This window comes from Schistocerca gregaria, chromosome 2, assembly GCF_023897955.1.
Source record: "Schistocerca gregaria isolate iqSchGreg1 chromosome 2, iqSchGreg1.2, whole genome shotgun sequence".
NCBI lineage: Eukaryota > Metazoa > Arthropoda > Insecta > Orthoptera > Acrididae > Schistocerca > Schistocerca gregaria.
In genome coordinates, this window is record NC_064921.1 from 805,626,748 (window position 1) to 805,647,757 (window position 21,010).

The window sequence follows — 21,010 nt, forward strand, 5'->3', positions numbered from 1 at the left end:
GTTAGAGCATTATAGGACTAATAGCAAAATGAGAACACTGTTGTCATTAGCAGTATTAATATTATGGAATATCCAAATCTCATGTTCATAGATAATGAACATTACATTTTAGCACAGCAAAACTGATTGCTAACTCCTGCAGTTATATTATGACGATACAAAAACTGTAAAGTGTGATGGATATATTCTTTATCATCAACATAGCAGATGGCAGTGTTAGAACAGTTCTAGTGAATGTCTGGCTTTAATCACAGTATTCATTATATTTTAATAATAGTATACAGGGCTGAAGACAACAACAACAACATACATTATAAAATTTTTGATGGGACTACAATCACTGATGTTAAGACAGATAACTGGGTGGGATCTGTTCAAAATTTATGTGCCACTTTTTGGGTTGTCAGCTCTGAGTGAGTGTTAAAACATACAATATTAGGATGAATGGAAGGGGAAATACATTACAACTGGTTAACACAATCCCAGCCTTTATTTCTAGTAACCAAACACTCATTCTCCAGGAAGATTTGGATCCACAGCACAACAAAGCAAGCCACAGCTGTAACTATTTATAAAAACAGATAAAAAAGACTAATACTATAACTGACAATCTTGTATTATCACATTTAGTTACTGCAAGAAACATCTACAAGGGCAGTGACAACAGATATGTTTCATTGTTAATAACAAACTGTGAGGACTCCAGGAATATTCACTTTTCTGATTCCACACATGATTCAGTTACAATGAGAACATAATTAATTAATTCAGTCTTTTCTTGATATTAAAAAATGACATTGTCAAGCATTACAGGTATTTACCTCTTTCTTTCCCTTTTTTGTCTGTTTAGCAAGTGAATAATCTTGTTTTGAACGAAATGTACGGACCACATTCAGATTATCTATTGTACTTTGCATTGTAGGGTCTATGGCCAGCGCTATTTTATACAATGTTTCTGCCTTTGGGTACTTCTTCCAGCGATGGTATAAAACTCCTGAGGAGAAATATGTATGTGAATACAAAATGAAAATGAATTCATGGAGTACATTCAAGTATCACAGTTTCATAATGGAATAAATTAGCATCAAATAACATGAAAATATATTAAACACAACTGTCAAATATAGCTATCTACAAAGCTATACTTAAAAGTTTGTGAGCAAAAATATTTCGTTCCATCTCCTACCACTGCCACACTACACTGTTGTTGTTGTTGTTGTTGTTGTTTTGTCATCACTGTGGTCTTCAGTCGAAATATTAGTTTGATGCAACTCTCCATACTGATCTATTCTGTGCAAGCCTCTTCATCTCCAAATTACCACTGCAACCTACATCCATTTGAACTTGATTATTGTGCTCCTTCTTCCACAATTTTTACCCCCCCCCCCCCCCTCCCCCCGCCACACACACACACTCACCTCCAACTATTACCATACTGATTAGTCCTTGATACTTTATTACATGTCTTATCAACCAATCCCTGCTTTTAGTTATATTGTGCCACAAATTTCTTTTTTTTCCAGATTCTATTCAGTACCTCCTTTATTACACTATCCATCAATCTGATCTTCAGAATTCTTCAGTAGCAACATATTTCAAAGGCTTCTATATTGTTCTGGTGTAAACTGCTTATCATCCACATTTCACTTCTGTACAATGCTACACTCCAAATAAATACTTCCAGAAAAGGCTTCCTAACATTTACATTTATAATAGATGTTAACAAATTCCTGTTTTTCAGAAATGCTTTCCTTGCTACAGCCAGTCTGTGGTTTACATCTTTTCTGCTTTGGCCATCATCAGTTATTTTGTTGCCTAAATAGCAAAACTCATCTACTACCTTTAGTGTCTCATTTGCTAATCTAAATCCCCAGCAATGCCTGATTTAATTTGACTACATTTCATTAACCCCCCTTCTCTTTTACTTTTGTTCGCCTTATAACCTTTCAAGACCCTATCCATTCTGTTCAGCTGCTATTCCAAGTCCTTTGCTGTCTCTGGTAGAATTATAGTGCTATGAATATACAGATGAAAAGTAATGCAGCACTGATAAAAAATGGATTAATAATCAGTTGACACATGTCAAGCTTGAATAGAAAATTTAAAAAATTCAATCAGCAGAACTACGGCATCATCCCATGATGATGATGATGATACAAGTTCTGAAAACTGATAAAAGAAATTTTTTAAAAATGTAGTTCTACTATTTCACCAAATTTTACTTGGCTCTTCTGGGTGTAAAATTGAAAAAATCTTCTACATGTCAATCAACACTTCCAACTTAAAAGTGAGAGTTATATTACTACAGATGATTCTCTATTTTATGCTTAACAATTTTGTTTCTATAAAGATTCTCAAAATCATTTTTTTGTCATTTACAAAAGTGAGTCATTCTCAGTTTTATGATGAGATAAAAGACATCTTTTTTAATGCCGTGTCATATGGAATTTGTAACATCATTCTTTAACTTATAATCACCTTACAATCACTTTAATAAATTTGGCAAAATGTATAAGAATGAACTCTTTTTGAAACCATATTCAGAACACAATGTTTGTTGAACACATCAGAGGTAGGGAATTTCTCACTTACTATATTTTTTTCTAGTCTCTAAGAGACTTTTTACATCTTTATAAGTTTCACCTTGCTGTTGCTCATTTCTGAACTGTCAAACTGAACTACAAAAACTGATGGAGGGCAAGTCCATGTAATAATTTAATAATAACAGATGGAACAAGTGTGAAAACTGTAGCAATGATTATATAATAAGGGAATACATTAGCACTTACCTAAATTTGAGTAATATAAAGCATTATTTGAATCAAAGTGAATTGCCAGCTGGAAATGTTTTTCAGCTTCCTCATATTTGCCGGACTTGCCCAGAGTATTTGCCAGACTAAAATGCAAAGACGGCTCATGTGGAAGATGCGAAAGGGCTGACTGCCCCACAACTTCAGCTTCAGTAATATTGCCTAGTAAAAGGAAACCACAAATGTAACCAGGCCATGAGTAATTCAGTCTCAACATTATTTCAAAAAAGTTCAATTTTCAGCTAAGTATCAAGAATGGAAGTCAGTGGTGCAATTATTTTATCTCAGACAAACATTTGAATTCCATCCATATATTCCATTACAAACTGCATTTTTATTTCAACTTCACAAACTAAAATTAGCCACAAACTGTTCTAATTAAACATGACACAGGCACGCATATGTATACAGATCACCAACTGCAAATTACATTGCCTTGTACTGTTCCATTGTTATTTCACCATTGTGAGCAAGTACCTATTAATCCATTATTTCTTGAGCTAACATTGTGGTTAGCTGTATTGTCATACATCCAAACGATCAGCAGTAATATAAAATAAACAGTGAACTAGTTGAGAAAAATTTTTTAATCTGTGCTAGAAAATGACTCAGATTAGAAGGTAGCAGCACTATCCCACAATGAGGGTGTTGTCTACGAGATAATTAGTAAGCAAATAAATAGTTAGCTGGGGTCTGAAGCAAATGTTCTGTTTAATGCATTAGGTGGGTCACTACTGTGGGGTAACTCTCGTACATGGAAACTGAGCGATATAATGAAGAATGATTTTATTATATTTTAATTAAACAGTGATTTAGCTCATATAATGTAAGTGTATTTTATCATTCTTTAATTAAACTAAGATTAAATTGTGATTTTGCTCGGATGTTTACCTTGATAACATAAAGACAGGTATTCTTTCTACGTGTACAAAGTATGGCGCACGCCCTTTCGTGTTATGAAAGAGGGTACCACTAGAGGACTCCTTGAAACTACTTGACAGCCATTTCGATGAAGACACAGTGGAATTATTCCAGCATGTGCTCACAACCAAGTGGTATTCCCAGTGTGGGGGTAAGTTTTATGAACAGGTGGATGGAGTTGCTATGGGATCCCCACTGGCACCATGTATCCCTAACCTGTACGCACCATACTTTGCAGATATCATCTTGGAAACAGCACGCCTTAAACCCAAGGTCTTTTATCAGTGCGTGGACAATACTTTCACGTTATAGCCACACGGTGAGGACACTCTAAAAAAAATTCTCTACCACCTGAACAGCATACATGAGAACATCAAGTTCACAATGGAATTAGAAGAAACTGGGTGCTTACCCTTCCTCTATGTCATAATAAAGAAAAAAAAAAAAACATATGGAATACTGTGACACTCGACTACACACAGTCCTGTACCTCAAAACCAACAGCTGCCACTACCCAGCACAACAGAAATCTGTGTTCACTACACTTGTCAGCAGAGGTCATGACATTTGCGACAAGGACAGTTTACCTACTGATATGCAGCACCTGAATAAAATCTTGCAGAAAAATGGCTACACTGAAACACAGATTACACGCGCTCTCAAGTTGGCCAAGAAGAAGAAGGAGGAGGACCTTCAGGAAGGAAGAAGAGGACAATAAGGGCCTGGCGTTCCTCTTGTACATGGGCCCACTCACGGCAAAGATTTCCAGGATACCGGAGAAGAACAAGCCAAAACCATCTTCCATCCTCCAGCAAAAATCAGGAATATGCTGGGCTCAATGAAGGACAACCTGGGTCTAAGAACACCGGCTTTCTACAGCATTTGATGTGATGTAGAAAACAATATATCGGACAGACACAGCGTTGCATCACACAACACTTCCCTGAACACATGAGAAGCGTTCGGCTTGGACAAAAGGCAAAATCTGTGATAGCAGAGAACAGCTTTAGTGAAGAACCCATGTTTCAGTTGGAACAAACCAGGATGACATGTAGAGTGAATGGTTTCTAGGAGTCTATTATTAAAGAGACAGTGGAGCTGTGAGTCAATGATAACCTGGTCAACTGGGATAGTGGCTTCCAATTTAGCACCATGTGAGACACAACATTAGCAAGAAGAGTGCACCAGTGGAGGTAGCACAGTGGCAATTGATGGAATAAACAGGCTGCACCGAGATGAGATGCTGAGACAAGACACCAAGACCCACTGGCCACAAGACCCCCCCCCCCCCCCCCCCCAATCTGCTGCCGCACTGATTCCACTTGTGCTTGATTGGTCCAACTGACATCATGTATGCAGAGAAGCCTGTGGTCGAGCAGCTACAAAGACCTGGATGAGACATGAACCTAACACTTCGCCTGAAAATGGCAAGTAAGAAACTTGCTGAACTGTTGCCAGAGAATGATGCAATGACACAGCTGTTAACCTGAGAAGATTTTATCATCGAGATTCATTGAAAAAGCCTGCATTCTCATATGTGCACTGTTCTTTCAAGGCTTCTCTATACTCAAAATTGACACACAAAACTTTAGGCATCACAAGTGCTTGTAAAGATTAAAGCTAATTTTTAGGGTTCCATACCTCAATCAATATAAACGGAACCATTACTGGATTGCTTTGTTGTCAGGTCATCAGTCCGTCTGTCCGACTGTTAACAAACCTTTTCCTCACAAATGGGTAGATGTATCAAGCTGAAATTTATGTCACACACTCTGGTCTATATTCCCCTGTTAGTGTAAAAAAAATTGAAGCTTCTAAACTAGTGCAATCAAAAGACTCAGCAATTAATGTCACATATTTTAATACTCCAAAAGTCAATCATCAAAACTTCTAGGGTACTTCCTGTTGGCCTAGAATCATGAAATTTGACAAAACAGAAGATTTCATGGTGCACCCAAAGGAAAAAAGTCAGAAAACAGTAAATTTGTAATTATATCACACAATTTTTTTTTGTCATTTCTTATCTGACTCTGTTAGTCTGCTTGTTAAGGCCCTGTTTCTCAGCAATGAGTACATGAATCGAGTTGACATTTATGTCACATACTAAGGTCTATAGGCTCTTGGTGGTGTAATAAATATAAGCTTCTAAGTCAGTACTATCAAAAGTTACGACCATTTAGGTCACATATTTAGCTACAAACTCCCTCATCAAACCATATAGGGTGCTTCCCATTGGCCTGGAATCATGGAATTTGGCAAAAAGTAAGGTTTCACAGTACAACCAAAGGAAAAAAGTCCAAAAACTGTAAGTTTGTAATTATTTCACAGGGAAAAAAAAAATTCTGGCATGTTGTGTAATCAGACTGACTTGACTGTTCATCTACATGATTACTGGAAAATCTCATATAAAGATGTGAAACAAATACTAACAAAGAGATAGAGGGGCTGGCCAGTACTTACCTCAGCTCAGTACAGCTGATAGATACACAAAAAACAACCAAAAATTACATTCCTAGCTTTCGGAATAAATGTTTCTTCATCAGGGAGGAGAGAGGGAAAAGAAAGGGAAGAAGGGAAAGTGGATTTAGTTACTCACAACCAAGGTTATGAAGCAACAGGGAAAGGAAAACAGAGAGGGTAGCAAGGATGGAGGCATGGTTGTCAGAGGGAAGCCAAAGATATTCTACTTAAGTACTGTGCCAGCTTCAAACCAAAGAGGATGCATACAGAAGTAAAGAGGTATATAGTATAAAGATAAACACAACTATGTAGGATGAAAAGATGCGTGAATGGCTAAAGAGGAAAGGGAAAGAGGAGAAGACTGAAGAGTAAATGGGAGTGAGGTTGTTTAACGTAAGTTCAGTCCAGGGGGATGGCGGGATGAAAGGATGTGTTGGAGTGCAAGTTCCCATCTCCGCAGTTCAGAGGGACTGGTGTTGGGTGGGAGAAGCCAAATGGCACATACGGTGTAGCAGGTTCCTAGAATTATGCTGGAGGGCATGGTCCGCTACTGGGTATTGGACATCTCCTAGGCGGACAGTTCGTCTGTGTCCGTTCGTGCGCTCAGCCAGTTTAGTTGTTGTCATACCGATGTAAAAGGCTGTGCAGTGCAGGCATGTCAGCTGATAAATGATATGTGTAGTTTCACACGTGGCCCTGCCTTGAATTGTGTATGTTTTGACAGTAGCGGGGCTGGAGTATGTGGTTGTGGGGAGTTTTGCAGCGGGGTCAGTTACAGGAGTAGGAACCACTGGGTAGAGAAGGTAGTCTGGGAATATAACAAGGATGTTACGGAGGTTACGGGGGTGACGAAAGGCAACTCTGGGTGGTGTGGGGAGAATTTTGGCAAGGGATGATCTCATTTCAGGGGTTGACTTGAGAAAGTCATATCCCTGGTGGAGTAATTTATTGATGTATTCGAGGCCAGGATAATATTGAGTGACAAGGGGTATGCTTCTGTGTGGTCTGGGGATAGGAACATTGTTGTTGGACGGGGAGGAATGTATTGCTCAGGAGATCTGTTTGTGGACAAGGTCTGCAGGATAGTTGTGGGAGAGGAAAGCACTGGTCAAGTTATTGGTGTAATTGTTGAGGGATTCGTCATTGGAGCAGATGCATGAATGTGAGCATGTTGTGCTCAGCAGCATGTCCTGCCACTGGTTTGTTTACTCTGTTCTATGTTAAAGTGTGGCAGTGTCCACCCATTCTGGTGGATAGGTAGGCGGTGGCCATGCCCATATAAAATGCTGTGAAGAACTTGCAGTAAAGCCAGTGTACAACATGGCTACTTTCAAAAGTGTCCCTGCCTCCAATGGGATAAGATACACCAGTGATAGGACTAGATTGGGATATGCTGAGCAGATGAATTCGGAAGGTCTTGCAACTGGATCTTGCACAGGGATATGATTCATGTGGCAAGGGGGTAGGAGTGAGAATGGCATAAGTATGGAGCAGGATGTTTTGTACATTGGGTGGGCAGCAGAATACCACTTTAGGACGGGTGAGATGTAGGATGCACTTCATTTCTGGACACAGTGATTGATAGTCAAAGCTCTCTTGAAGCATATGGTTCAGTTGCTCCAGCCTGGGGTGAGATTGTGTGATGAGGAGGACACTCCTTTGCAGCTCCTTCTTCGGGTGGTGGAAGGATTAGGTGTAAGTGAGGATATGGTATGGAAAATCTGTTTGAGGACCAAGTGTGGAGAGTAGTTCCTGTCTGGAAAGCCTCTGTGAGATCTTTAGCATAAAAATTACTGCAGATGGAAGGGGATGCAGTTGCCGAAATGCAGGTGTTGTTGATAGTTAGTTAGCTTGTTATGGACAGAGGTATGGAATGAATCCATCAAGAGGTGAAGATCAAAGTCCAGGAATGTGGCATTGGAAATGTAGATAGTTACTAGCCATCAGGTTTTTTTTTTTTTTTTTTTTTTTTTTTTTTTTTTTTTTTTATATAATACAGACTTCACAAGAATTCTCTGCAGATATATACAAACGTGATGAGAATTTTCCCATGGTACAACAATCAATGATCAGGGCCATGGTAGATGGTGAGCCTGAAAATACTCTTCTAGATGCCAGAGCTTCTGTAAGTGTGGTGTTGCCAAGTTTTCTTTAAAAAATAATGGAGCAGAAGTTACCTATATTCCAGTTAGCAATTGTAAGGTTATTGGAGCTAATGGCACAAAATCCCGGAGCATAAGAGTGCAGACAAAGATGATGAATTTCAGTAGGGAATGTAGTGGATGCATGCAAGTTCCTAGTTCTTAATGGATTAATTGTAAACCAGACATTGGGTCTGAGCTCTTTCTAGGAAAAGGAAACAAAGTTCAACTTTTCAGTGGGCCACATCTTATTCTGGATTCATAGAGCTACAATCTGAATGAATGAATGAATTAATTAATGAAACAAGATGAGAGTCACTGAAGATACTGTATATGAAACCAGCTTCATCTTGTCTATGATCAACACTCCAAAACCCGAAATGTTCCTGTCACAGAAATCACTGAGTTTAATACGTCACAGGGGCACAGTTGGCAAATTTCCTAGTGCAAAATTCTAAAGTTTTTGAAGAACAGCCTGGCATAATTAAAGGCCGCATATAAAGACTTGCATGAATCTTATTCATTAGTGGAAGACAGAGATTTCTTCACAGACCTTTTGTGAACTTTTGTTTTGAGGAATGAGGAATAACTGTGATATGTGTCGCCTACACACTAGTGATTTATACTTTTATATTACATAAGTTGTATTAATATGTGCAGTTTTTCAAATTTTGTCCTTCAGCTTAGAAAATAGATTCCTATTGTTGTCTAATGTCATTAATGAATGGTTTTCCCTGAAATGGAATTTTATTTGTGATAAGGAATCTACAGGAGAGGAATTATCAATTTTTAAAGTAATTAAATAATTTTCTTTGCTTTTATTTGAGAATTTGTAGGCTCAGTAAACTGAGCAAATGTTAGTTTAATTTCATCCAATAGTTCACAGTTCCCTAATGTTACAGGAACTGTTGATTTAATTACTCCATAACAAGAATAATTTTAAGAGTCTTAGGTCTAGATTTTGCTCTTAGTGTCTAAAAACATGGGATGGTACAAGTGAGCAGTTTGTCTTGACTGATGTGTAGTGCTATGCACACCATTCCATCTTCGTTACTTGAAAAGATAAAAAATGAGCTGAATGTAGCTTGCTTCGGATTTTTTTTTTTTATTTTTATTTTTTTTTTTTCCCCGAGCTATGTAAAGATTAAAATGATACTATGGAACTGTTATTTAGAGAAGTGAGGAAGTGAGTGGTTTTGTTTGTGTGTGTGTGTGTGTGTGTGTGTGTGTGTGTGTGTGTGTGTGTGTGTGAAAAAACATTTTTAATTGAACATGAATATTTAGCTTATGGTTTGTGATGATTTGTGGAACTCTTTTAAGTATCAGTGGAAACATATCACCCCTTTATCTGTGTGAGACACCAAACCAATACTGTACATTGAATTATTGGATAAAATGCAACATGATAATCAGCCAGAATAACTGAGAGCTTATGTAGTTATGAACATTGAAGGTGACAAAGGTATATTTCAACATTGAACTATCAGTGACTGATCATTCTTTCACTTGTCAGATTGGTGAATTTGACATCTGCAAGACAAGCACATTTGCATGTTTTGAAAGAAAATCTTCATACTTGTAAACATACCATTTCCAAAACAAACAAATTCAGGTCAACATAATTAAGTAAAAGTCCATATTTATGTTTAGACAGTTTCTTTCCAGCTCTAAAAAGGGTAGGTATTATGAAGTGTTTCTGAATGTTTTACATGTATCTACAGTACCGCTGCTAGCATGGCACTGTGAGGGTTATGGCCATCGTGAGGGTGGTGTTCATTCCTGACCATACCGCAATCAGCCAATCCACTCATGGATGACTACTACAATTATGTTCCAGATCCACTTTGCCAAGATCTACTTCCATCATGTTACAGTACACTGAAATCATTGCAGTGTTTTCCTGTTCCAACTCTCATACTACGAATTTTCCATCCATAGCTCCTGGTTATAATCAGTTTCCTTGACATTTAGTTCTCATAATATGAGAATGCACATTCATACAAAAGCAGTTCACTTAACACAATTTCTTTGTTGAATTCATGTAGTAAATTGAGGTTGACGAGGTTATGGTCAAGGTTTTGCCATGGTTCCCTTTGACCCAGTGCTGAATGGAAAACCCAGAATTCATTAGTTACTTCAACAGATGTGCTAACAGCTAAGGTGAAAAGTTTTGTGCTAACAGCTAAGGTGAAAAGTTTTGTGCTAACAGCTAAGGTGAAACGTTTTGTGCTAACAGCTAAGGTGAAACGTTTTGTGCTAACATCTAAGGTGAAAAGTTTTGTGCTAGTTGCATTTTCAGAACTTCAATGTTGGTGCCTTTTTGGTAGCTTGTTATCATATGCTACCCTAAAAAGAATCAATGAAAACAATCAGTAATTGATAAAATTATTTAATTGAACAGATTAAAAAATCTACTCACCAAGTGGCAGTAGAACACACACATAAAAGATTGTTGTGATTGGCAAGCTTTTGGAGTCAGTCAGTGGCTCCTTCTTCAGACAGAAGGGTTCAAGGGGAAGGAAGAAGGGTGAAGGAAAAGGATTGGAGAAGTCTAGGAAAAGGGGCAGATTTTGGGAATGTCACCCAGAACTGCGGGTCAGCGGAGACTTACCGTACGGGATGAGAAAGAAAGACTGATTGTTGGGGACTGCACGGACAAGATTTGAAAACCTGAGAGCTTAAAGGTGAAAGACAGGGTAATATGCAAGACTTTAAGCTCTCAGGTTTTCAAATCTCGTCTGATGTAGTCCCCAACAATCAGTCTTTCTTTCTCACCCCATACAGTAAGTCTCCCCTGACCTGCAGTTCTGGGTGACTTTCCCAAAATCTACCCTTTTTCCTACACCTCTCCAGTCCTTTTCCTTCACCCTTCTTCCTTCAGCATCAACCATTCTGCCTGAAGAAGGAGTCACTGGCTCTGAAAGCTTGTCAACCACAACAGTCTTTTATGTGCGTGTTCTTCTGCTGCTTGGTGCCTAAAAAGAATCAGCTGCACTTATTCACTCAAGCATCCAGGAAAGAATAACAGTTGTTAACCTACTGAACTGAACAGTTACAAATATTAATATGAATTCCAATAATGATTCTCTATTTAGCGAGCACTTAGGTATATGTACACTTGAACAAACAGTGACAGATGATGTCAGTAGACAATTCTGCACTTAACTACTCATCCCTTACCATGGAGCCTTGTGCTGTCACCGTATCCGAGTAAACTTTATTCCAAATATATCTGGGTATATGCTTGAACTGAGAATACAGAAACTGTGACTACATTAAGAACCTCTCATTTTTTTTCATATTTTATGGAAGCGTATCCTATATGATACAGCATGTCCAGGGATGTTATAACAATGTTTTGAACATGGCTTGGTATTCTCTGGGTACTGAATGAAGGTTACTCTCTGAATTATGAAAAACTTTTTTGCTGGGATTTCTAATTGAATTAAAGTATGAGACGCATTAGAAATCAATGTATTAAAGAGATCAATATTATTTCTTCATTGTGTTGTAGAAAGCCATTGTACAAGAAATTGTAATGTAGTTAATTATATGCAATGTGTCTGAGTATACTATAATGAATGTTAAGGACATTGTTTGGGATTGTGAACTAATAATTAAAACACACACACACACACACACACACACACACACACACACACACACACACAGGTATGTTTAACTAATTTGTATTATCTTTCCTTAATTCCATATTTCGTAAATAACAACTCTTGTCAGCATAGTTTACAGGCATGTGTGAAGGATGACGAGTTGGTAAAATACTGCTCCACAGTCCCTGGAATTCTGCATGAGTTTATAATTCATGTAATTGCACATCATGGTACAACACAGTGCTCCATACAGGCACAAATCTACAGACACCCTGTTTCTTTATTAAGATGCAGCAAATAAAATCCAGAGATCATCACTTCACCAACAAGCAGTATTAGCACAATTTCAGCCTTTATATAGTATAGATATGCAGTACTAGTGAATGTAGACTCCTCAAGGTAATGGTATGTAAAAACCTAGAATTTACAGAGAGAGATTTAGTGAGCCTTCTTGATATGACAGATTAAATTATTCACACTTATTTTACAATCTTAAATGTATGTTATTGTAATTGCTGCATTTCATGTAGTGATACAATAACGTCAAAGTGTTAATCAAAAACATGATATCCATTGAAATATTTCTGAGAAAACAATGTGTGGTGATTGGATTGCGGTGGTGGTAGTGGTCGGTGTCATTGTCTGATATAGGATTAACATCATCTTGCTCTTTAGCAATGAAAGACGCAGTGCAGGACTTCTTCTGAACCACTCATTTAAATGGAAGTCTTAGAGTATCTACTTCCACAAAATCTAAATTGTGCATTATCTGATCACCTATTTTCATCAAAATTAAGTTATTTAACATGAGACACATATTCACATAATTTCACATGCAGGCCACACTAGACATGAATGCCGACATTTATTCTTTCTGGGCAGCTTTCACCAGGTAATTTCTTTTCCATCACCTTGACCCATTTCTTCTATCAGTGGTACTCTCTTATCAGGTAAAACATCTGTTGAACAGGCTACTGAGCTTGAAGTCTGCCTTTCATAAGCAGTGCTCTACCAAAATAATACAGAATTGTCCTGTGGGACAATGTCTTTAAACTGTTCCAAGTATTTAGATCCTCTGCTTTATACCAACATTAAATAAACAATACCAAAAAGTCAACATACCTATGTTGTCCAACATAATTATCATATTATTCCATGCCAGACTGTGCAGTGGCTTAAGAGTTGTAGCATTCTTCCAAGCTTCATATGCTGCATCGTATTTTTTTAACTCCAGATACTGTAAAGGAAAAAAAATCCTTCTTCTGATATGTTACAGAGGTAACAAACTTTAATGGTATTGCACAATATTTCTACTCAGTAGGCCTAACAACAAAACAATTATCAAAAAATTACTCATAGAATTCACCTGAGGAAGCTATAAAAATATGAGCCAGAATTTCTTGTCAGTATTTATCCTCAGGAGATGAAAAATTGAACATTTGTAATAGGCACATATTAAGTATACTATCCTAGATTTCATAATAGTTAGTTACTTGTTTGGGGGAAGAGAGAGAGGGATGGGTTGGGGAAGGTCAGAAAGGCAGAGCAGACACCATGATGAGATGGAGCCATCTGTTATGAGGACGAGGAGAGGCAAAGGATAATTTGTGTGTGTGTGTGTGTGTGTGTGTGGAAGGATATTTCACTTTGTATTAACTTTGTAGGGAAGATGTGTATGCAATGCCAACAGACAACAGGAAATTCATTGCAACAATAAAAAATTTACAAGAATGAGTCATTTAAAAATATGGAAGTACTATTGTGGCAGTCATGAGAAAGTCATAATGCATATACGCATATCACTTTACTAGCTCTCGACTAGGAATAAACAGGCATGAATAACACAGTAGAGAAAGAGACAGGAATAATATTAAGATCAAGTTCCTTGATTAGCTTACATTTAAAATTCAAAATGCAGGGTTAAAATAAAAACTTTGAGAATAAAACAGATGAAAAGAGAACTTGCACAAGAAAATATAGGAAGGATAAAACAGAAAAGAAAAGACACACATCATTTGGCTCTCAAATTGTATCATAATAGTGAAACCTTCCTCTTGCACGAATGAAAATAACAATAGAAAACAGAGGGTAACATCAGCAAATGAAACAACATGAATAAAATTAAATCCACAGCAGGACACACTAAATATAGTGTTCCACAAAGTTTGGTGATGGCCCGCTTCTGTTCTTGGTGTACATAAATGACATACCGGGGACACTGGGTGACTCATCAAAAATTGTACTATTTCTTGATGACACAAGGATATTGATATAAAGTCCGAAAACACCCATACCTGACACACTGACAAGAAAAATGATACAGCATTTGAGCTGGTTCACAGCCAACTTCCTAACCCCTAATGTTATAAAAACTCATATTAGGCATTTTCAAAACAAATATATACATTAATAAATTACAGGTACCACATGGACATGCACGGGATGAGGTTCCACATGTAAAGGTCTTGAGTACCCAGGTGGCTAATGAACTGAGGTGATAATGGCATGTCAAGAAGTTAATCAAAAAGCTCAGTCCTGCCTGTTTTGCACTCATACATCTCTGCAAAGAGAGTTGCTAATACACTTGCACTCAGTTCCATCCTACAGCATAATCTTCTGGGGCACTGCTGCTAATGTTAAAAAAGGGCTTATTCTACAGAAGCATGCAATAAGAATATTGCATAAAATTGTAACCAAACATTTTGCAGATGTCTCTTCAGGTACCTGGTGATTCTTACACTTACATACCAATGTGTATACTTCCTAATGGCATTTGTGGTTAATAACAGGAGTGACCCCCCCATGAACCATGGACCTTGCCGTTGGTGGGGAGGCTTGCGTGCCTCAGCGATACAGATGGCCGTACCGTAGGTGCAACCACAACGGAGGGGTATCTGTTGAGAGGCCAGACAAACGTGTGGTTCCTGAAGAGGGGCAGCAGCCTTTTCAGTAGTTGCAGGGGCAACAGTCTGGATGGTTGACTGATCTGGCCTTGCAACATTAACCAAAACGGCCTTGCTGTGCTGGTACTGCGAACGGCTGAAAGCAAGGGGAAACTACAGCCGTAATTTTTCCCGAGGACATGCAGCTTTACTGTATGATTAAATGATGATGGCATCCTCTTGGGTAAAATATTCCGGAGGTAAAATAGTCCCCCATTCGGATCTCCGGGCGGGGACTACTCAGGAGGATGTCGTTATCAGGAGAAAGAAAACTGGCGTTCTTCGGATCGGAGCGTGGAATGTCAGATCCCTTAATCGGGCAGGTAGGTTAGAAAATTTAAAAAGGGAAATGGATAGGTTAAAGTTAGATATAGTGGGAATTAGTGAAGTTCGGTGGCAGGAGGAACAAGACTTCTGGTCAGGTGACTACAGGGTTATAAACACAAAATCAAATAGGGGTAATGCAGGAGTAGGTTTAATAATGAATAGGAAAATAGGAGTGCGGGTAAGCTACTACAAACAGCATAGTGAACGCATTCTTGCAGCCAAGATAGATACGAAGCCCACACCTACTACAGTAGTACAAGTTTATATGCCAACTAGCTCTGCAGATGATGAAGAAATTGAAGAAATGTACGATGAAATAAAAGAAATTATTCAGATAGTGAAGGGAGACGAAAATTTAATAGTAATGGGTGACTGGAATTCGAGTGTAGGAAAAGGGAGAGAAGGAAACATAGTAGGTGAATATGGATTGGGGCTAAGAAATGAAAGAGGAAGCCGCCTAGTAGAATTTTGCACAGAGCACAACTTAATCATAGCTAACACTTGGTTTAAGAATCATGAAAGAAGGTTGTATACGTGGAAGAACCCTGGAGATACTAAAAGGTATCAGATAGATTATATAATGGTAAAACAGAGATTTAGGAACCAGGTTTTAAGTTGTAAGACATTTCCAGGGGCAGATGTGGACTCTGACCACAATCTATTGGTTATGACCTGTAGATTAAAACTGAAGAAACTGCAAAAATGTGGGAAATTAAGGAGATGGGACCTGGATAAACTGAAAGAACCAGAGGTTGTACAGAGTTTCAGAGAGAGCATAAGGGAACAATTGACAGGAATAGGGGAAAGAAATACAGTAGAAGAAGAATGGGTAGCTCTGAGGGATGTAGTAGTGAAGGCAGCAGAGGATAAAGTAGGTACAAAGACGAGGGCTGCTAGAAATCCTTGGGTAACAGAAGAAATATTGAATTTAATTGATGAAAGGAGAAAATATAAAAATGCAGTAAATGAAGCAGGCAAAAAGGAATACAAACGTCTCAAAAATGAGATCGACAGGAAGTGCAAAATGGCTAAACAGGGATGGCTAGAGGACAAATGTAAGGATGTAGAAGCTTATCTCACTAGGGGTAAGATAGATACTGCCTACAGGAAAATTAAAGAGACCTTTGGAGAGAAGAGAACCACGTGTATGAATATCAAGAGCTCAGATGGCAGCCCAGTTCTAAGCAAAGAAGGGAAGGCAGAAAGGTGGAAGGAGTATGTAGAAGGTTTATACAAGGGCGATGTACTTGAGGACAATATTATGCAAATAGAAGAGGATGTAGATGAAGACGAAATGGGAGATATGATACTGCGTGAAGAGTTTGACAGAGCACTGAAAGACCTGAGTCGAAACAAGGCCCCCGGAGTAGACAACATTCCATTAGAACTACTGACGGCCTTGGGAGAGCCAATCATGACAAAACTCTACCAGCTGGTGAGCAAGATGTATGAGACAGGCGAAATACCCTCAGACTTCAAGAAGAATATAATAATTCCAATCCCAAAGAAAGCAGGTGCTGACAGATGTGAAAATTACCGAACTATCAGTTTAATAAGCCACGGCTGCAAAATACTAACGCGAATTCTTTACAGACGAATGGAAAAACTGGTAGATGCAGACCTCGGGGAGGATCAGTTTGGATTCCGTAGAAATGTTGGAACACGTGAGGCAATACTGACCTTACGACTTATCTTAGAAGAAAGATTAAGAAAAGGCAAACCTACGTTTCTAGCATTTGTAGACTTAGAGAAAGCTTTTGACAATGTTGACTGGAATACTCTTTTTCAAATTCTAAAGGTGGCAGGGGTAAAATACAGGGAGCGAAAGGCTATTTATAATTTGTACAGAAACCAGATGGCAGTAATAAGAGTCGAGGGGCATGAAAGGGAAGCAGTGGTTGGGAAAGGAGTGAGACAGGGTTGTAGCCTCTCCCCGATGTTATTCAATCTGTATATTGAGCAAGCAGTAAAGGAAACAAAAGAAAAATTTGGAGTAGGTATTAAAATTCATGGAGACGAAGTAAAAACTTTGAGGTTCGCCGATGACATTGTAATTCTGTCAGAGACGGCAAAGGACTTGGAAGAGCAGTTGAACGGAATGGACAGTGTCTTGAAAGGAGGATATAAGATGAACATTAACAAAAGCAAAACGAGGATAATGGAATGTAGTCAAATTAAATCGGGTGATGCTGAGGGAATTAGATTAGGAAATGAGACACTTAAAGTAGTAAAGGAGTTTTGCTATTTAGGAAGTAAAATAACTGATGATGGTCGAAGTAGAGAGGATATAAAATGTAGACTGGCAATGGCAAGGAAAGCGTTTCTGAAGAAGAGAAATTTGTTAACATCGAATATAGATTTATGTATCAGGAAGTCGTTTCTGAAAGTATTTGTTTGGAGTGTAGCCATGTATGGAAGTGAAACATGGACGATAACTAGTTTGGACAAGAAGAGAATAGAAGCTTTCGAAATGTGGTGCTACAGAAGAATACTGAAGATAAGGTGGATAGATCACGTAACTAATGAGGAGGTACTGAATAGGATTGGGGAGAAGAGAAGTTTGTGGCACAACTTGACTAGAAGAAGGGATCGGTTGGTAGGACATGTTTTGAGGCATCAAGGGATCACAAATTTAGCATTGGAGGGCAGCGTGGAGGGTAAAAATCGTAGAGGGAGACCGAGAGATGAGTACACTAAGCAGATTCAGAAGGATGTAGGTTGCAGTAGGTACTGGGAGATGAAGCAGCTTGCACAGGATAGAGTAGCATGGAGAGCTGCATCAAACCAGTCTCAGGACTGAAGACAACAACAACAACAACAACAGGAGTGACTTTAGGATAAGCTCAACAATTCACAACCACCATACCAGAAGTAGAAATAATTTCCGTATGGACTATGCATGACTCTAAGGCTCTGACTGGAGTTTTACAATCTGGTGGAAACACCTTTTAACAGGCTGCCAGTGGACATCAGGTGGTAAATTGAAAATTTCCAAATATTTCAACACAAAGTAAAAGTATATTTTACTAGGCAATCCTTCTACAATATATCTCAATACTTGACTCACCAATGTAACATCTGCGTAACTCTAATACGTGTCTGAGATAAATCCTGGTTTTATCATTACACAAATAGCTAATAATAGTGTGTGTAAAGTACAAATTCTTTGCTTGATGTATCAAAGAATAACAGCAGCTGAATAGTACAGGAGGAGGAGCAGTGCTTTTTCAGAGTAGTTGTTTTCTTCCTAACATTAATGTTACATAATCTACAAATTATTACCATAAATATCAGTTTGAGTAGACTGATGCTAGTAATAATATGTTGTTACTGTACTTTACAGAAGTGGCCTCCATTGGTAGCTTCTGCTTGTTAATGGATAGCTTGATTCGTTCCACATCCCTGAAAGGCCTTCTTTATGATGGGACTGATAGAACATGATGTGTGAATGAATGAATAAATAAATAATTTTGTGACTACTTAATGTGTTATGTTTAATATCTATCCTGATTTCACTATCTTGACCAGAAACTGTAAGAAACATGTCCTTTAATTTATGAACAGGTCCAATTTGCTTGGTCTTTTCTTCATTTGACAGAGTAAGGAAACACCAGTTTCCAAATACTTGCATTTTTGTCATTCATTCAATTAATTAAAATTTTTTATGGTTTGGGGAGTTGAATGTTAGATCCTTTATTTGGCTAGGTAGGATAGAGAATTTAAAAATGGAAATGGATAGGTGGAAGTTAGATATAGTGGGAATGAATGAAGTTTGGTGGCAGAAACAACAGCACTTCTAATGAGGTGAGTACAGGTTTATCACCACAAAATCAATTTAGGTTATTACAGGAGTAGGTCTGATAATGACTAAGAAAATAGCAATACAATTGAGTTACTATGAACAGTGTAATGAATTAAATATAATAGGCAAGACAGACAGACAGCCAACATTCACCACAGTAGTAAAGATTATATACCCCTACTAGCTCTGCAGATGAAGAGATTGAAAGAATTGGGAAGCAGTAGTCAGAACTGCCCTCTGCAGAAAGTTCTTGAGTTCACATCACAAATAATTCATATTACATGTTTCTGGGCTCAGAAAACTTTTGTTTGTCTTTATGTGTTACCCCAAAAAATAATCCCATATAACATTATGGAATGAAGTTAGCAAAGTACGCTAAGTTTATTTTTACATCACCTATGTCTGATAACATTCACATTTCAATAGAGATTTGTTACGTGCTCCTCCTTGTTGTATTTATTATCAACCAGCAATCTCAAGAATTTAACACTGTCAACTTCTTCCATCTACTTGTCATAATGTTTTATGCATATACTGGTGGCAAACCTCTTACAAGTTCTGTACTGCATATTGTGCGTTCCTTCAAAGTTTAATGACAAAAGTTGGCTAGGAACCATTTATGTCCATAAAAATTTCATTGGAGAAGAATGCTGAGTATCAGATGGGCAGACCGAATAACTAATGAAAAGGCCCTGAATAAAACTGGGGAAAAAGAAATTTATGGACAAATTCAAAATGAGAAGGTATCAGTTGATAGGCCACAGCATGGGACATCATGGATTCGTCAATTTGGTAAATGAAGAAAGTGTGAGGGGTCAAAAAAACTGTAGAGGTAGACCAAAGCTAAAGAGAATTTCTTCAACAGCATACCCCACCATCTGATAATTCTTGATAAATGACTTCAGAACTCAAGTATCATGTCAATAAGAAGTTTCTTCAGCATACAAAAGACATCATACATGATAGGAACATTTCAAAGATGCTCAAAGGCTATCTAGCGAAAATGGAATACTGCAGTATTAACTGCAGCTTAATAAGATAAATCTGCAAACATTGTTACATGTAATTAACAGTGCCCAAATATAAACTAAAATCGTAAAATTCTAGTAAAAATACGTTACTGAATGTTTCATATGTGTGACTTGTCTTACATTAAACTAATATTTGCTGTATGCAGTATCATCTCACAAGATCAAAATATTAGTAATTTACTTGTGTGTATGTCTGCTGCAACCAGAAAGTATATGTTCTTTATATATTTATGTGTCAAAATTTATAACTAATGCATATTTACTTGAAGACAAAGGAGTAGTTATTGTTTGGATCAATATCTTCAATTACAAACAAAATCCTTGACAAGTGCTCTCCATCTGGACTGCAGAAAAGTGTCTTTCTTGCAGTCTGTACCGTGTTTTGTGAGATTCTGTGGGAATATATCCACCACAGTCCAAGACAGTGACAAATAATGTGGTTATCACTGAACTGAATCAGGCGACTGGATAAAATTCCATGTAGTATCTTGGACAATACTTTCACTGGGAATCCTCAATGAATCCTTTCTCTTGGAAAGCATTTTGGTGTCTACAAATATGGAGTTCAATCAGCTGCTTTGGGCAGCTACTGGGTCAGAAATGGGTTTGGTTTCCACTGATGCAATTAGTAGGTGGAATTTCACTGGGCATGGTCTGCATCTCTATAGCAAAGAGAAACGTAAATTGGCTGAGGTGATAACAAAATCCTTAAGGTTGGTTGGTTGGTTTGTGGGATTGAAGGGACCAGACTGAAAATCCTTAAGTGTGGGGAGCGGGGGAGGGGGGAGTGTGGTAACTCATGGGAGAACCTCTTTCTTAGGCTAAGGTCAGTGTTCAGTTATTCAACATAAAAAGGAATTAAGCCTAATGAGAAGGTCCGATAGGCAGGTACTAAAGGTGTTAATATATCAAAATAGTCTCATAAAGGAACAGCAAAAAATAATGTTAGTATATTACATCAGAAT

At 38.0% G+C, this 21,010-nt stretch overlaps 1 protein-coding gene across 2 annotated transcripts in view; it reads right to left on the reverse strand.

Annotated features, from left to right (window-relative positions):
- Window positions 1–471: 471 nt before the first annotated feature.
- The window catches only part of LOC126335081 (protein O-mannosyl-transferase TMTC4-like), a 141,251-nt gene continuing 120,712 nt past the window's right edge, over window positions 472–21,010 (reverse strand). For both annotated transcript variants that reach the window (XM_049997975.1, XM_049997974.1), the window contains 3 exons: window positions 13,066–13,180; window positions 2,790–2,972; window positions 472–994 (listed from right to left, as the gene is read on the reverse strand). In XM_049997975.1, coding sequence (XP_049853932.1) covers window positions 801–994; window positions 2,790–2,972; window positions 13,066–13,180 — 492 coding nt within the window. In that variant the 3' untranslated portion in view covers window positions 472–800. The remainder of the gene's footprint in view (window positions 995–2,789; window positions 2,973–13,065; window positions 13,181–21,010) is intronic.